The sequence below is a fragment of the Pipistrellus kuhlii genome, unplaced genomic scaffold, assembly GCF_014108245.1.
Source record: "Pipistrellus kuhlii isolate mPipKuh1 unplaced genomic scaffold, mPipKuh1.p scaffold_m20_p_1, whole genome shotgun sequence".
NCBI classification, from domain to species: domain Eukaryota; kingdom Metazoa; phylum Chordata; class Mammalia; order Chiroptera; family Vespertilionidae; genus Pipistrellus; species Pipistrellus kuhlii.
In genome coordinates, this window is record NW_023425404.1 from 58,706,988 (window position 1) to 58,726,304 (window position 19,317).

At 39.8% G+C, this 19,317-nt stretch overlaps 1 protein-coding gene and 1 pseudogene across 4 annotated transcripts in view; one reads left to right on the forward strand and one right to left on the reverse strand.

Annotated features, from left to right (window-relative positions):
• FMN1 (formin 1) overlaps positions 1 to 19,317 on the reverse strand; it is a 373,318-nt gene that overhangs the window by 229,948 nt on the left and 124,053 nt on the right. For all 4 annotated transcript variants that reach the window (XM_036446920.2, XM_036446936.2, XM_045583848.1 and 1 more), the window contains one exon: positions 253 to 314. In XM_036446920.2, coding sequence (XP_036302813.1) covers positions 253 to 314 — 62 coding nt within the window. The remainder of the gene's footprint in view (positions 1 to 252; positions 315 to 19,317) is intronic.
• Positions 5,734 to 11,231, forward strand: LOC118703051 (annotated as a pseudogene).

Genomic DNA, 19,317 nt, shown 5'->3' on the forward strand with positions numbered 1-19,317 from the left:
ATCATTTTTCCTGATCAAATTCTTTCCTCAGGCTAATGCATTTGTGGTATTTTTTAAAAATAAGAATTGAATTATATTAAAAACAGAGTCCAAGGGTTTCATCCCCAGGGCAGACTCAGTGCCCACTGGCAGGTGCAAGCTGCAGGTGCCGTCCAGGTAAATATGCCTTCAAAGGGGACGTGTTTACTTCAGCACACGAGGAAACTAAGAATCAGCCTCAGTAACCAGTTCAATAGAATCAAAGAGACATACCTGTAGGTTTTCAATTTCCTCTTTGTGCTCCCTCTTCAAGTGTAAAATAGCAGCTTGATATTCTGCAAGATCACAAAAGAAGCCAATTACAAAGAAGCACAAAATGATACACAAAATTCCAAGTGAGCATCTCCAAGATTCCAGAGGTGCTTCTACAAGTAAACTTACTGAAACACATACACACAGACACACACACATCTGAGGAAATAAATGCCACAATTTGATATTCACTTGACAAGAGATGTTGCAAACTGAGACAAAACAGAACAAAGAGCTCAGGATAAAAGGAAGATTTCCTTCCATTTAGCAAACTTTGAATTATCATAAGCTTCAAATTAGGCAGATAGGAGAGGGTTAAAAAAAAAAAAAAGCTTGATGAGTGTTCCAGATAAAGACTGGGTCAGGGTTTGTCTTTAAGGAGGAGTTGGAAGCTAAGGCCCCACAGAGAACAAATACAGATGTGTTAAGAACAGACACACAGGAAATAAAACTTTCTATGTAAGATCAGAGAATTCAACTTTTAACTCCCCCATTCACTCCCCTCTCCATTTGAATGCAAGGCTAAGCAAGCACCCAAGGCTGATTTTAATCTTTAGATCAACTTCAGAAAGTCAAGACCATTTGTCATTTGGGTGAGAGAATAGAATGTAGGGTAAGTTGAAGTTGAAAGGAGGTCAAAAATAAAATCCTGGTCCAATTTTAGTCTGAGTCTAATAATGTTTATTCTAACAATAAGTCCCAAGTGTACACAGGAACTGCAGCCAACCACTAAAACGGCCATTCCCTGGCTAAGCATGAAGCAGCTATGACAACTTGATTCCCAGCAATACGGCTAAGTATGTGGGGTCACAGAACTATGCAGGCTGCAGAGAACCACAGAGCAAAATGCTGTGAGAAAACGTTTTTGTGGCATAAGCCAGTTTTTTACAAATGGGTGTTGGTTGTGAGTATGAATAAGAAAAATGTCAGTTAGATGTCATTTCAAGATGTGCCAAAAGACAGGCTATTTCTTCAAGTGAATTTCAGAATGAAAGGCTAGATTTCAGTTCCAAAGTTGATGCGGGAAATCTTTGGTAAAGCCATAACAAGAGGAATGTTGCTGTTGATAATTATGACTAGATACACCACTGCTCTTATGGGGAATGTGGTCCACTGAGCTGGGAATCCACCAGCAAATTTTGAGGTGTCTACATCCATACCATGTCCTGAATCAAACCACTTCTACCATCTCACAACCACCACTATGGTCCAAGCCACCAGCATCTTTTCCCTGGACCACTGAAGTAACCTGAAAAGGTTACCTGCTCTCTTACCACCACCAAAACTCATTCTCCTCACAGCAGCCTGAATGATCTGTTAAAGGCATGGACCAGATTACCACCCATCTCTGGGTTTCTGCTGCACACAGACTGAAATCCAAACTCCCCCCTACAGCCCATAAGGCCCTTTGGAACCTGATTCCTACATACCTCTTCCTGTGTTTTCCTTGCTCATCACACTCCAGGCACACTGGCTTTCTTACTATTCATTGAACTTATCAACTTCTTTTCTACTTCAAAATCTTTACTAATATTGGGGACAATAATAATGAATTATATTTATTGAGTACTAACAATGTACCAGGTGTTACCTAAGCACTTCACATGTATTAACTCATTTCATCCCCACAATAATCCTATGATGTGGGTACATTTTCCTCAGTAAAAAAGAAGAAACTAAGTAAGTTACAGAGCCAGAAGACACAGATAATTCAATGAGTGAATGTATAAACAAGCTGTGGTATATCGATAGAATGGAACACTCAGCAATAATAAGGAATGAACTATTAATACATACACCAACATAGATGAATCTCAGAAGCATTATGTAGAGTGAAGAAAGTCAGTCTCAGGAGACTAACTATTGTTTAATTCAATTTATATGACATTCTGGATGAGACAAAACCATAGAATGAAAACAGATCAGAGAAGAAGAAGTGGCTAGAGGTTAGAGATGAGAGAATGTTTGACTTCAAAGAGTCAGCACAGCACAGCTGGTGTGCCTTAGTGGTTGAGCATCAACACATGAACCAGGAGGTCACAGTTTCATTCCTAGTCAGGGCACAAGCCTGGGCTGCAGACTCGATCCCCAGCAGAGGTTGTGTAGGAGGCAGCCGATTGATAATTCTCTCCTATCATTGATGTTTCTTTCTCTCTCTCTCTCTCTCTCCTCTCCTCTCCTCTCCTCTCCTCTCCTCTCTCTCTCTCTCTCTCTCTCTCTCTCTCTCTCTCTCTCTCTCTCTCTCCCCTTTCTTCTCTCTGAAATAAGTATATCATATAAATATATCATATTTTTTTAAAATAGTCAGCCTGGTTGGCATGATTCAGTGGTTGAGCAACAACCTATGAACCAGGAGGTCACTGTTCAATTCCCAGTAAGGGCACATGCCCAGGTTGTGGGCTAGATCCCCAGTGTGGGGTGTGTAGGAGGCAGCCAATTGATGATTCTCTCTCATCGTTGATACTTCTATTTCTCTATCCCTCTCCTTTTCTCTCTGAAATCAATAAAAATCTATCTATCTATCTATTTATCTATCTATCTATCTATCTATCTATCTATCTATCTACCTACCTACCTATAATACCTACCTACCTACCTACCTAAAAGCTTATATGCAAATTGTCTCCTCGGGAGTTCAACCAGGAGACTGGGAGTTTAACGCTCGCTATGATGGCACTGACAACTAAGGGGGTGGTATGGAATGAAGGAAGGCCCTGGCAGGCAGCCAGCAGCTAGGAAAGGAAGGCCCTAGCCAGTAGCCAGAAGAAAAGTTGCAGCCAGTACCTGGAAGGCCCTGATTGGCCCTGATCGCTGGCCAGACTTAGGGACCCTATCCGTGCACAATTTTTCATGCCCCTGACCTCTAGTATGTATATATTTGTAAAAAGTCAGCACAAAAAGGGCCATTTGGGTGATCTGACTATTTTCTATACTGTCTATGATGGTGGTTACATGAATCTATATATGGGTTAAAAATTAGAGTACACCAAAAAGAAAAAAGAGAATTCTATAGTATATTAATTTTTTAAATCTATATCAAATATTATACTTATAAATATTTTTCCTAGAAGGTTCAGCATAACACAAAAATACATGTAATTATACTTTTATTCTTTGTTTTCCTAAGAGAACTACCAGGTGCAGTAGGACAAGAAAAAAGAAAACAAATATGCTCATGAACACATGGCATACACATGTATATATATGTACATATATAGGAAAATAAAAATTCCAAAATTCTCTAGATTTAATATGTGAGTTTAGTAGGGTTGCTTGATTTAAAATCCATATATAAAAATTCTTATACCAGCAAGAGTATGAAAAAATAAAATTTAAGATAACATTTACAGTGCCATTGCTTAGGACAACATACTTAGAAAGAACCTTAATAAAAATATGTAAGACCTGATGAGAAACCAGAAATGTTATATTAAAATATATTACAAAGGAAAATATAGACAGGTAGTGGGCAAGCCATTTTTGGTAAAACTCAATATTGTAAAGATGTTAATTTTCTCAAATTGATCTATGGATTCAGTGCAATCCCATTCAACATTTCTAATAGTTTTTGTGTGTGTTTTTTTAAAATTGAGGAGCTCAATCTAAATACCAGTTGAAGCACAGAAGTGAAAAAAAAAAAGAGCAAAAATAATCTTTAAAAAATAAATAAAAGGTAAGACCACCTAATACAAATTATTTTTTTAATATTTTATTGACTTTTTCACAGAGAGGAAGGAAGAGGAATAGAGAGTTAGAAGCATTGATGGGAGAGAAACATGGATTAGCTGCCTCCTGCACACCTCCTACTGGGAATGTGCCCACAACCAAGGTACATGCCCTTGACCAGAATTGAACCTGGAACCTTCAGTCAGCAGGCCAACACTTTATTCACTGAGCCAAACCAGTTAGGGCACAAATTATTTTTAATTATCACCACATAATTAAAGTGTTGTGGTACTGACCCAGGGATAACAAACACACTAAAAGAATAGACTAGAGAGCCCAGACATAAACCATGAATCTATGGTCGCTTGGTGTATGACAGAGTAGCATGGGAGATATTTGTTTACAATAATTATCTTATCATTAACTATGAGTTGGGAAAAATAAATATTTACATGGAAAAACATGAAACTGGACTCCAAATTTGTACCATATAATAATCTATTCTAAGTTAAGAGTTAAATTATAAAAAACAAAACCATCATTGTTTTAGAAGATAATATAGCATAATTTTTTAAAACCTCAGGCTAGATAAGAATTTTATTCAAACTGCATTACATATTAAGAAAAATAATAAATTTCACTACATTAAAATTAAGGACTTTTTTTCATAAAAATACACCATAAGAGAAAGAAAAGGCAAGCCACAGAGGAGAATGTACCAGAACTTGAAACAAATAATACTATAAATATATATATATATATATATATATATATATATATATATATATGTGTGTGTGTGTGTGTGTGTGTGTGTGTATGTGTGTGTATATGTGTGTGTGTGTATACACACACACATATATCAATAATTTCTACAAAATTATAGAAAATGTCAATAAGACATACAAATAATGTATAAATATATTAAAAGGTGCTTATTCTCATTAATATATTTAAGGCCCAAACTGAGTGTCAGTGAAGATGTGGAGCAATGGGAAATCTCATACACAAGTGCAAATTGGTACAATCCCTGTGGAAAAGGTTGGGCTTTTTCTAATAAATTGAAAAATACGCCTACTCCCTACCCAACAATCCTAATCCTAGGTACACATGAATGAAAAGCCACTATAAAAGAAAAGAAAATAATATTAACAAAAGTCAGGATAAGTGGTACCCAGGAGAAGAGAAATTGAGTTAGGTCATGATAGATTGAGCAAAGTGGTGTCACATAGGCATTCGACGAAAAGTTATCTTTTTAACCTCTGTGTTTTATGCCATTTTATGCATACTTACAATGTAAGAAATAAGATTGCTCTGGTTATTATCATATATCAAATAAAGAGTATTACATAGGCACAACAGAGCCTTTAGATTCATAAAATAAGAACAATTTAGTAAATGTGAGTCGTATAAATGTTGAGTCCTAAACAATATGATGATCAATAACTAAACCTTAATCAATTCTCAGATTCTATAAAGTATGCAAAGGATGGTTAGCTAAACCAACCTTCTTGCAAAACGATGCTCCTTAGAAACAATATCTACATTCTAAAAATAAATTACGTAGAATATATTTTGAAATGATTAATTTTGTGTAAACTGTGCCTGTAAGGGTGTGACAGACATGGTTATGACTAATTAACAGCTTGATAAAGGAGATCATCACAACGCTAACACCCAGGAAATATTGATTCATCTCCTCCTTAAACAAATAAATACTTTTACCAACAGCCCCAGTGTGACAGCTGGCAAGAAAACACATCCCCATTCGTGACAAGGATGACGCAATATGATGCCTGGGCAGCACGTAGAAGCAGTAAGCTAACGCCCTCTCTTGTAGAATACACATTTTGGGAGACCACAAGAAAGAAGATGAAAGAATAAAGATTACAGAATAATGAGGTAGGGGCTTTGTTATTGAAAGCTCCTGGGTTTTAGCATAGTTTGCCACAGAGCATTATTGCAGCAATAGCTGATGAATTCATTTGTTAAGTGTCTAGCTGGGTTTACTTTGGAAGATCAGACCATTTTGGAGGCTTAAAATAACTGGAATGGAGTCTCACCAACCAATACAAATAGACAGGGCTCAGGAGAAGAGGATAAATGAAGCAGGGGAAGAGCAACATACTTATATCATTTATGTCAAAAAATTATCTCAGTACAGCAATGGGTCTTTATGTACTAGAATGCTGGAATAAAATATACACAAAAGTCAGCTATGTCTCTTTGATTTTTACCTGGATTTCCTAGGTAAGTATTAAAGGCCAAACACTATTTGATGGACAGCTTACCTTGGAGAAAACAGTCATTAAATTAACTCCTAGCTGCCAACACTTTGATAAACTATCTTTTCATTTTGCTTCTCCTCTTGTATTTATTTTCTAGTCATTAAAATAGGGATGCCAAGAAGTTTAGAACTCTAGGGACACAAGCTCAGATAAATGTATATTCCCTTTTCTATCTATGTAGATTTATGTATGCAGTAAAGTATATGATTGTCTAACCACTATGCTGTCACCTGAAAGCTAATAAAAAATAATATTTAATATAGACTGTAATTGGGAAAGAAAAAAAAAGTCAAGCTAAATAAAATAAATAAAAGCCACAAAACACCTAAAGAGACACAAAACTTGTCAGAAAAACATTTAGTCTACCCAATGCCTGCCACTAGGTGGCAGACACAATACTTCATATTTAAACAAAACTTGCCACCAAGTGGCACAGTAACACTTGGAGTTGGCAGGGGCAGGCAGGTAGGGAGAGATGAGGGTGCACCGCAGCTATGAAATGAATGTTTTTATTTGATATGAAGGATAAACTAGTATGGATATGGTAGCTATATGAGAAAAATTAGAATCAGTAGGGGATATTTACAGCTACATTTCCAAAGTTAAAAGTGACCCAATAGACTTCCAGATGTTATAGGTTCACCCTTTTTTGTTCTCTCCTACGTCTGCATAGCTATGAAATCTAAAATATGAAGCAAGAAAGTTTAAAGTCATAGGCGAGTACCAAACAGAATAACATCTCTCAGAAACAGCAATGGAACAAAGCAGCAAAGGGGTGCTCTGGGCCGGAAGCTCTGGGCCTGCTGCTCCCCAGTCCCAGAGGCAGTCAGGTGGCCTGGAGTTAGGTTACTGCAGAGAACAGGGGCTGAAAGGGACCCTGTGGGGCAGGAAACCAGGGCCAGCCTTGTGGCTTAGGAAAGGGGACAGAGTGGGATTCCCAGAGGGTAGAGGGAAGCTAGGAATTGCTGTCAACTATTCCCTGGGGGCTTAAACAGGAAGCTATAGACAGGGATTAAGAGCCATCTCCAGGCCCTGTCCATTTCTGTCCCCAGTGACAAGACCTGCTACATCCATATCAACACCTTGGGTTGGGAACCCCAAACACAACTGTAAGACCCCCTTCTGGGCTGGCTGTCTTGCAAGGACCAGGGGAAGCTAATGCAAAACAGATCAGTATAAAGGGGAAGAGGAGACATCTTTTTTTAAAAAAAGCATCTACATGTCATGAGACTTCAATCCAAACTTCCAATAGACATGAAGGAACCTAGATGTCCAGACAGACAACAAAAACAACTGAGACAGGAAATCACACAAAACAAATTTTAAATGTTAAAAACTGAAATATTTTAGTAACATTTAGAATCCTTACAAAGATAAAATTATAACAACCATTATAAATAATTATGACAGGAACAGCATGCTGTGAAAACAAAATAAAACAATAGTAGGTGACTATAAAATTTAGAAATATTATAAATGTAAAATACAGTCATTAGAATGCAAAGGTCAAGAGCTGAATAAACTCTAGCACAGTCAAGGAAAGGATGTGTGAATAAAAGAAAATGCTAAAGAATAATAGAAATGTAGCAGGAATAAGAAAGGGAGAATACAGATGAATCATAATTAAGAAACTGGCACTGATATAGGGATATCAGGGTAGACCATAAAACAGAAGAAAAGAAAGTCTGTAAAAAAGAGACATGCACGTATTGAAAACTGACTGTGTGATCTCAGATTGCATTGAAGACTGGGGGGAGGAGGAAAAATAGACTATTTTTTAAATCCAGATTTAAGAAAAATATTCATTCTTTAAAAAGAACCAATCCCATGGGATTAAAAATCTGTGAAAGCTTAACAGAAAAAACCTTGGAAGAACATTAGATTTCATTTTTTATTGATTTTAGAGAAAGAAAGAGGAAGAGTGAGAGAGAGCAAGAGTGAGAACGAGAGAGCGAAAGAGCAAGAGCGAGAGCGAGAGCGAGCAAGTGAGCGAGAAAGGGAAAGTTTGAAGGCCTATGTTCTAACCATTGAGCCAGGGCAAGGAAAACATTTTTTAAACCCAACTATATTAAAATTACCAAATTTAATATATTAAAAGATATCATTAGAAAATGTTAACCCACAGCTTGGCAGTGTGGCTCACTGGTTGAATGTCAACCTATGAACCAGGAGGTCATGGTTCAATTCCTGGTCAGGATACATGACTAGATTATGGGCTTGATCCCCAGTGTGGGGTGTGCAGGAGGCAGCTAATCAATAATTCTCTCTCATCATTAATGTTTCTAACTCTCTCTTACTCTTCCTCTCTGAAATAAAGAAATCAATAATTTTTTTAAAAAAGCTTTTTTTTAATTAAAAAAAAGCAATAAACCCCATACATAAATGGAGAAACATTTGCAAAACATATGACAAACAAAAGATTAGTTTTCAGAACAAGCAAGTACTATAAAAAACTTTTGAAAAGCAATCAATATAAAAATGAGCAGGGAAAAATTAAGATGGCGGCATAAGGTATACACCTGTATGTGCTGCCTTTCACAACCACACCAAAACTACAGCTGAAAGACAAAACGACTATCACCCAGAACCATGGGAAAGCTGGCGGAGTAGAAGTTCTACAACTAGAAGGGGTAACAGACTGGCAAGGAGGTCAGTTAGGAGCAATCAGGACAACAGGAAAGGGCAGTTAGGGATGACAAGGCCAGCAGGGAAGGGCAGTTAGGGACAATCCGGCTGGCAAGGTGTCGATCAGGCTGGCAGGCAGAAGCAGTTAGGGGCAATCAGGCAGGCGAACGGTTGGGAGCCAACAGTCCTGGATGGTCTAGGATAGGGCCTAAACAGGGTCCCAGATTGGAGAGGGTGCAGGTTGGGCTGAGGGACACGCTCCCCCGGCCCCATGCACGAATTTTGTATACCGGGTCACTAGTAAACATATATGAATAAAAAGATATGCAACTTCACTGGTCCTCAGGATAATGCAATTAAAACTATAGTGGATGCCATTTCAGACTTATCAAATTTGCAAATATTAAAAAGTCTGGGTAGTTCATTTGAATTTGACTGTTTTAATATCTTTTGTTAATAAAAAGAAATGCTTGCAAAACAAAAAAGGTCTGCTAACACTATTTGCTGGTGAGAAAAAGTGGGATTGAGAATCCCACACACTGTTGATGGGAGTGTTGTTTAGAATCACTTTAAGATCATTTTTAGAATATCTAGAAGGTTAAAGGTGCACATAAATAAAACCAGAAATTCTACTCTAAACTTTAGCCCTAGTGAAGAATTTATTTACAAATGAACACAAAGGTTTAAAAGGACACTTATGGACATATTGTTTCAAATCATAAAAAATAGAAATAAACAAATTTTCATCAACAGCTATACAGATAAGCAAATATTGAGTGACACATTCACTCAAAGTGATGCATTGAAATGAATGAATTAGAGCTATACATACCAATACAAGTAATCAAACAAATAATCTTGAAAGAAAAAGTTGCTGCAATATGCCATTTCAAACACATAACCATATTTTTCGGACCATAAGACGCTCCGGACCATAAGACGCACTAGTTTTTAGAGAAGGGGAATGAAGAAAAAAAGATTCTGAAACAAATAGTGTCCTAAAATATTTTATGTGCATTTTAAAACCCAACATCACAGTCATAAACACATGTAATCAATCCTGTAAAGTAAACAGCAGCATTTAGAACCATTTTAGAGCCGGGCAAGCACACAGAGACCACACAGAGCCGGGCAAGTAAAAAAACTTTTTTTTTAAAGTATATGTGTAGGCTATATTTGGACCATAAGACGCAGGGACTTTTTCCCCCACTTCTGGGGGGGAAAAGTGCGTCTTATGGTCCAAAAAATACGGTATATATTGTTTGGGGATTTTTTTCCTAAGTATTAATAAGTACATAGGACTAAGAAACAAGTTCACCTAAGATAGAGGGCACATGGGAAATTTTAAATGTATTTCTAATGTTTTATTTCTTAACTTAGCTAATGAGTATAATTATGAACTTAAATTCAACTAACATCTTAGCCTTAAAATATATGAAGTAAAAACTAACAAAAATATAACAAAATTAACAAATAAATCAATAGGAGATAAGTAGTACCAGTCTATTAGACATTGATAGATCAAGCAAATGAAAACAGTGATTAACACAATTAACAATCTTGATTTTATATATCTCAGAGCCCAACCAAAGACAACATGCATCCTTTCAGGAGCATATATTTGCAAAATATTGATGATTCATTGGAACAATGCCACTGTGACGAGCCATAGTGAACCCCACCGTATTCTTCGACATCGCCCTCAACAGAGAGCACTTGGGCCACGTGTCCTTTGAGCTGTCTGCAGACAAAGTTTCAAAGACAGCAGAAAACTCCCGTACTCGGAGCACTGGGGAGAAAGGATTTGGTTATGAAAGTTCCTGTTTTCACAGAATTATTCCGGGATTTATGTGTCAGGGTGATGACTTCACACGCCATAATGGCACAGGCGGCAAGTCTATCAATGGGGAGAAATTTGAGGATGAGACTTCATCCTAAAACATACAGGTCCTGGCACTGTGTCCATGGCAAATGCTGGCCCTAATACAAACGATTCCTAGTTTTTCATCTGCGCTGCCAAGACTGAGTGGTTGAATGGCAAGCATGTGGTCTTCGCCAGGTGAAAGAAGGCATGGATATTGTGACTGCCACAGAATGCTTTGGATCCAGGAATGGCAAGACCAGCAAGAAGACACCATTGCTGACTGCGGACAACTCTAATAAATTTGACTTGTGTTTTATCTTAACCACCAGACCATTCCTTCTGTAGCTAAGGAGAGCACCCCTTCACCCGATTTGCTTGGAATATCCTCTAATCTTTGTGCTCTTGCCATAGTTCATTGAGTTCCATAATTTCCTTACCCCCTCCCAGTCTAGCTGGATTACATAGTTAAGTTTATGATTATGAAATAAAAACTAAACAGTTGTCTTTAAAAAATATTTCAAATATTATCATACAGATGATGTTCTTTTTCTATAATGTGGTTTCAAAAACAATAAAAGAATAGACTGTAAATGAGAAAAAACTAAAACTAGCAAATCTAAATAACAAGTTTGTGAAAGCAAACAAATCATACAACTATGCAGAGTTTATTCTAAGAATGTAAGATTTGATATATATTATCTGAAAATTGTATCAGTGATATATGCCACATTAATATACTAAGAGAGAAAAACCATTGCCTCAAAATGATACAATGATAAAGAAAAGTCTTCATAAGCTCAACACTTATTCTTCATATTTAAAAAATAACTCTTAACTAACTTAGAGTAAAAGAGAATCAGATTCACAACTATCGATCAAAAAATTTCAGCAAACTTCAAATGAAATAGTGAAACTTGAATAATGCCCACCATTGTTCTTATTTTTCTACTAGTGGCTAGGTGCATGAAATTCATGCATGGAGGGGGGTTCCCTCAGCCCAGCCTGCATCCTCTCCAATCAGGGACCCCTTGGGGGAGGTCTGACTGCCAGTTTAAGTCCAATCCCACAGGGCAGATCAGACCCTGCCTCTCTCTCTGGGCCTAAACTGGCAATCAAAAATCCCTCTCACAATCTGGGACCATTGGCTCTTAACTGCTCACCTGCCTGCCTGTCTGATTATCCTTAACTGCCTCTGCCTGCCTGCCTGATTGCCCTTAATCTCTCTGTCTGCCTGCCTGATCACCCCTAACTGCCTCTGCCTGCCTGCCTGAATGCCCCTACCTGCCCTCCCCTGCTGGCCTGATATCACCTCCCACTGCTCTCCCTCTCCCCTGATGGCCTGATCCTGCACCCAGTTGCTTCTGCCTGCCTGATCATTCCTAACTGCCCTTTCCTGCCAGCCTGATCTTGCTCCCAACTGCCCTCCCCTACCAGCCAATTTGGTTCTGATTGGTTGATTTCTATGCCAGTCAGTGTCAAAAGCTCCACCTTCTAATCAGCCATTGGCTCCTTACAGTTCACCCATATTTGGTTCTGATTGGTTGATTTCTATGCCAGTCAATGTCAAAAGCTTTGCCTCCTAGGCAGCCAATGGCTCCTCACAATTCATCAGATTTAGTTCTGATTGGTCGGTTTCTATGCCAGTTAGCATCTCTGGGCCCGTTCAGAGATACGGGGCTGATCAGCACCTCCCATGGAGGCCCAGAGAAAAACAGGGGCGTGGCAGCTGCTGGTGAAGCCTGGAGAGAAAGGGAGAGGCAACAGCTGATCAACAGCTGCCATGGAGGATGCAGATCAGACCCTGCCTCTCTCTCTGGACCTCTCTCCGGGCCTGATCTCCAGCCCCCCCCTCAGCAATCAGTGCTGGGTTGCTGCACCCAAACTGGCAGCAGTCAGTGCTGGATCACCATGGCAACCAAGCACTGACTGCAGGACTGACTTCCGGTATTCGTAGAGCCTTCGGTCATTTTGGACCCTGGGATTTTATATATTAGGATATGCTAGTCTGGAACAATGCAATATGAAGAGAAATGAGATGTAAAAACTGGAAAGAAAGAGACAAAACTGGTATTATTTACAATGATATGACTGTCAAAATTTAAACGGTGATACTGATACCATTATAATAGCATAGTTATTATTTAACAGGAAGGGAGCAAAGGGGAGAGTAGATAATATAGGCATGCGTTTATATAGCTTTGCCAGGAAGCTGCAGTAACATTCTCCAAGTCTGTTCCTCACAGATCACCAGGGGAAGGGATTGGGCAATAGACACATGCCCAGCAAGTCTGGGTGACATGGAGAGATGCTTACCTGTCAGTCACACCTGGGAGGGAGTCATTGGCCAGAAAAGGCGTGGCCATGGCGAAGGCCTGGAATCTGAGATCCCTTCCTCCTGAACAAAGACAGTTCTCTCCTTAGCGCTCCTGGCCCTCTTGCTCTCTTGGGATTCCAGTTGCAGGGGGTGAGCTCCCCTGCACTCATCCACACAATGGACAAATGGACTAAATCTAGCCTGATGCTACATCAGACTCAACTCCACTCTGGAATGGAAACTCTGGACACTGGCCCTGCTTTTAGCTCTGCTAAATGCCCAGCTGCACCTTCTTCAGGTCTGGTTTAAGGGACATGGGACGTTTGAACCTGAGGGATAGAATTCTACACAAATAAAGCTTTCTAATAACATCTCATCCTCCCATGGGGCCTTCACAAATTCTTATTCCAGCGGAACTCCAAGAACCCCACTCCCATTCCAATGAAGGAATTCCACCCACCCAGTCCTCCCACAGCAATACCATGTGTACAGGGTTTAGGAAACCTATGCTACGTATTGCCTGGGGGCACATAGGTTGATTGTGAATGGTACCACCCCAAGTTCTGCTGGTGGTGAACCCCACACAAACCTTGGGAAAGTGGCTATCTCTGGGGAGACAAGCAGATGAATTGAATTAAGAGGGATTTAAAAGAAAGCCTCAGCCACTGGCTTTAAAAGCCTGAAGAAAATATGGCAAACTGTTTAAATATAGATGGCTAATATTCAAGTGTACATTCACTTTGTTATTTTTCTATTAGTTTGAAAGTATTCAGGATTCTCTTCTATAAATGGTAATGACATGTCCAAAATTTCACATATAGATTTTTTTTTTACTTAAGACTAGGTTTAGCTTCATAGTTAGTGAGGCAAATTATCTACCTTCAACAGAATGAATATACAAAATCCTAATTAAAAAAAAAAACAGAATAGAAATAAAAAAGAAAACAAAACATATAAGCATTAGTTGACTTGACTGAAAACCCTGGGAGAAGTTCCCTGCTCTGTAGAAGGTGCCTGGACTCAGGAACTGACAGAGTTCTTTATTTGAAGCCGAGAAAATGAACTTCAGGAAGGGGGTGAAGGGCAGTCTCTGGAGAGGCAGGTGAAAGCCAGCCAGCTTTAACTCGAATGAGAATGGAATTTTCTAGTAAACCAGGCCAGACAAGTACCCAGGAGGCCAGGCCACCTGCCCAGGTTTCTAAGGGAGACTGGACACTTGAGTCTCCCACATGGTGGAAAAGTACTCCAAATGAAAACATATTGCACCTGCCACTGGGCTTGGTGCCTATTAACTATAAGGTCTTAACTTGCATTACTTCTACCATGAGAATTTAAGGGCTGACTTTTGTGGCTATTTTCAAGTCTCTTCTTATCAAATATAAAAAAAGCTATTAGACCTACAGGGGAAAATAACAAAAAAGTGAGAGCTTGGGATGGAAAGCCGTGTACATGTAAGGTCTTAACTCACATTACTTATACCAGTCAGAATTTAAGAATTGGTGTGTGTGTGTGTGTGTGTGTGTGTGTGTGTGTTTAAATCTGCCATTTCTCAATCCTAATAAGAAGATGAGATGAGAAGACCTATGAGATATATAGGAAAGCCAGTACAGCAAGCATTTGAGATGGAAAGCTTAGTAGCTTCTCAGTAAAAATATGGTGAGAGGTAAGGACACACCAAGGAGATCCAGCTCAAAAAAAAAATGGACATTTCTCTGGCCCTCTGGTTCAACCTCCACAAGGCTGTCAGACTCAGAAAATAAAGTTAGAGGATACTCAGTTAAATGTGCACTTCAGATAAACAACAGATACTTCTTTAGTATAAGTAGGCCTCATGCAATATAGGGGATGTACTTATACTAAGTAATTATTCATTGTTTATCTGAAGTGCACATTTAACTGGACATCCTGCGTTTTATCTGGTGACCCTAATCTAAGATCTCTTAACACTCTTAGCGGAAACTGTACAATGGGCCATTCCAATTTCTAGAAACTGAAGACTGTGTGCACACAGACAAAAACAGGCATCCCCCAAATGCTCCTTCACATTTCAGTGTAACATCATCCTAAAATCTGATGTTTTAGTTTTACCGTGGTAGTTTTAGCTTTATTTCCCCCCATGTAATCTGATTTTTTCCTTTTTTTTTTTTTTTAAAGATAATTCCTCACGGAAACAGCTATGATGAAGTCGATTATCTAGTTTTCCAAATGAACAGAAAGAATAAGGCACCAAATGAAATGGAAACAACACACATCTCCCAAATGTACACACCTCCCACTTTCATTCTGATACAGAGTGAGGAACACCACCGATAGAGCGTGTGAAAGAAGTGTACACTCACTCACAGGCAAAACACAGTTGCTACTCAAAGGTTGTAAAAACACTTCTGAAAAATCAGTCCTGTGCAGCTGGCCACCTCGGATCCTGCTACTGTGTTACGAAAGCCAGAATCGGCACAGTTAAACTGGAGAAACAATAGCTCACTTCTGAAAGCCAAGACTTCTCCACCAGCCAACCAATTTAATGCTCCCCTATAAAGGCTTTGTCTTCAAACTACGGCCCTCGGGCCACATGTGGCCCACAGAGGAGTCTGATCCCGCCCGCCAGGTTTTTTGGGCAGTGAGCGCAGCAGAGGTGTTACAGTAGGAATTAGTAGTTCATATAGTCTGGCCCTCCAGCTCTCTGAGGGACTGTGATCTGGCCCCCACTTTAAAAAGTTTGAGGACCCCTGCGTATTCAGTGCTTCTCAACCCTGGTTATACATTAGAATCACCTGGCGAGGCTTAAACACTGTGCATGGACCCAGGCCCAGAGACATATTTAATGGGTGTGAGATGCATGCCAGGCACGGGGATTTTTTAACTGTCCGGGTGATTCTGACACACAGCCAGGCATTGGTATTATCCTCAAACAACGATGTCAGCGAGGTGGAAAGCGATGCATTTGCCTAGGTTGTAAAGGGCCTGCTCCTCCATTCGTTAACTCCAAGCTCTCTCCTCTACCCGCGCTGACGAAGCCACAAAGGCCAATTGCATTGAGCCAAGAGCTTATACAAAGGAACCACAGTTTCTCTAAAATTTCAGAATCCAGAAATAATGTTCAAACACTGGGAATATATAAAAGGGACTTCAGATGGGAAAACAAAACAAACAAACAAACAACAACAACAAACACTCTTTGAGGAAATCCCACTTTTATCAGAAAACCCCAAACTTAACCAGCCAGATTATTGTTTTAGAAATGGCAGCAACTGGCAGCATGTGAAGGCTATCAGCTGGTTTCACAGAGATCTTCAGTTTGGTCTGCAGCACAGCTCCAGGCCCTGCTGGCCCACACGCCCCACCCACCCTTTGGAGTAGAACCCAGTCCCGAAGCACATCCTTCTTCCTCTGAAGCCCCAGGCTGAGGTTCAAGGCAAAGCTTAACTATTATAGAAACAAGACACTCTTAACTCTCTCCTCCTTCCTATTGATAAAATAAATGATGTGCCAAACCATAAGAAGTCATTTCACCAGTTCAAAAATAATAGAATAGTAAAAGAATCGGTCTGTCATATTAAAAGGTAACATGCCTTATAGGTTCCCATGATAAGTGAGACTATTCCTGTTTTACTTAAAAAATAGCATTGTCAGAACTAGTCTCTATCTGAAGATTAAAGCTGGTTTGAAAAAAAACACACACAACCATATATAAAACTTAAATCATAAAATCACAGAACCTTAAGATAGTCTCCGAATTCACTTAGTCCAGCACCCCTCCATCAAAGAACACAGGCAAAAACTAATACCGAAATAAAATCACTTACTAGTAACTGCTTTACAGCATAGAGAACCTCCGATCAGCACCCGGGGGAAACACATGTTCTGACTACAAGAGGAGAACAAGGTCACATGACTGTTCGGCGGTGTGCAGGTGTCCTGACCACTTCCAATCCACTTCCCACCGTGTTTCGCAGCCTCTTTACAGCGGTTAAGTGAGGTCAAGTGTTCAGACAAGAACTAGAAGTCCTGAAGCAGTAGAACATTATTTGAAAAAGCAGCTGCTGCAAACCGAACAACAGTACAGGCTAGGTACACATATTAGGGTCGGGAGTGAGAGATTGAGGGGAGGGCAGTGAGCAAGGCCCACTAGAAATTAGAGACCAAAAGTCACAGCGGCAGATCCTGGACAGTTGTGTCATTTTCTCCAATAGCTTCTCCCATTCAGACACAGGTAGGGGGCAGAGATTTGGATATCTGCAGGGCCAGTGCTTTGTCAGGTGGCTGCTGTGGGTGGTGACGGGGTACAGAAAGGAAGAGCATCATGAAGAATGTCTCTGAAGCCATACGGAGATCACAGAACCAACGTCATAAGAAGGAAGTGAAGACAGAATGGTTGGCAGCCGTGTAGAAAGGTGGAAAGATGCTTGGGGTCAAACTCCTGAGAGAGAAAAGGGAGAACTCGGGGAGTTCTATGATAGAATGATGGACAGAAACTGGGTTCTGCAACTTATCACTTCAAAGTTAAAGCTCTCTTGAGTAAGTTTAAGGTCTAGGATGTGGACAGAGCATTAGCTGACTGGAAGGGAAAAGAATAGCACAGGAATGGAGGAGAAGCCAGGATTTGAAATAGGTTATCCATGGGTCTGACAGGAAAGCAGAGGGTGTGGCCTGGCCTGGGAGGGCCATGGTAAGTGCAATAAGGAAAGTCACACAATTCAGCCCTGATGCCCCAACGGACCAAAAGTTCATGTGAGTCTTTGTGGATATATCTTCTGCCTTCTTACTTGGGGTTTTGTTTTGCTTTAAAGAACTCTCACAGTACAAGGATATGGAGCTTGCAATAAATGTATCCTTTCAGGTTTATTAAGGCCTTTGGATCTGGTTGTGATTATAAAGCCAGGTAAATGGTAACTAACAGTAGCATTTTCTATTACAAAGTCATGCCTAATGCTTTACTAATAACATATTTCATCAAATACAGAACACCATGAATCCTAAGATGCATCAGTATTTATATGTCCATACTTTCTTTATAAGAAAATAATTATAATTCTAAAATGTAAAACATGCCAGAATTTCAAATGTGGAAAATGTGCATCGGACGTTAGATAAAATAAGTTATTAACTCATTGAATTCTCATAAAAATTGTATGTGGGAAGTGTTGTTATTGCTACCCCAAATTAGAGATAAGAAACCAAGACAGAGAAGTGGAGTATTTTCCCATGCTCACACAGATAAAGAACACAGACCAGATTTGAACCCAGAAAGCTTGGCTATAGAATATACTCTTAATATCCGCACCATTCTATCCCAGCTCAGTAAATATTCATTCTAGAGGACAACAAACAGCCGGATACACCAACCTACACGTGCCTCATTCCCTGCGGGAGGGAGCTGGCATGTGTAGCACCTGCTGCTGGCGCAGCCTTCGGACATGGACTTCCTGAGAGACTCACATTCCCTGTCCTGACTCAGAGGACCCACCCCAAATAGTGGTTTCCTGAAATTCACTGCTCCAAGCACCAATTTCGAGTCATCCCCAAACATCCACAGGTGTTCTCCACGTGGCCGTTCCTATGCTCATACATCTACAGCCACGTTTACTTTTCCTCTTCTTCCAGTTGTCATCATGAGCCACACTTCACCAAAGGCGACTCCCGGAGCCACATTCACAGCTGCCACAATAAAGAAGCCTCAGCTGAACGAGCACCAGATGCATGCAGCCATCAGATCACACCGCCTCAGGCTGCTCCCATCTCTGGCTCTCATAAGGCGTAAGCTGGGCCGGGCTCATGAAAACCACACACTCCCTTTACAGCTCGCTGCCTTAGTTACTGTGGGAACAGATATCACACAAACACAAAGTCCGTGTCACTGTTTCCATGTCCTATAAACATACGAACAAATGTTCAACCCTGCCAGGCATTAAAGAAATATTAATAAAGCATAACATACTGTTTTGTCCCTCTATGTGAAAAACAATTTTAAATCAAGAAATCTAGTATTGTCTAAAAGGCAGTAAGTCATGAATTGTCAACAAAATCAACAACAAAAAATCACTGCAGTTAGAATTACTGTTAGCATTAACATTTATTGACTATCTCCTATGAACTAGGCATTGTGCTAAGCAGTTTACTTTCTCTAATCCTAGGAATTAGGCACTAGAGTATTCCATTTTGTAGGACACTGAGGGTCACTGGTTAAGAGAAATGGGTACTGCCTTTTCGAACAGGGGTGGGGAAATGTTTTTCTGCCAAGAGGCATTTGAATATTTATGACATCATTTCCTTAA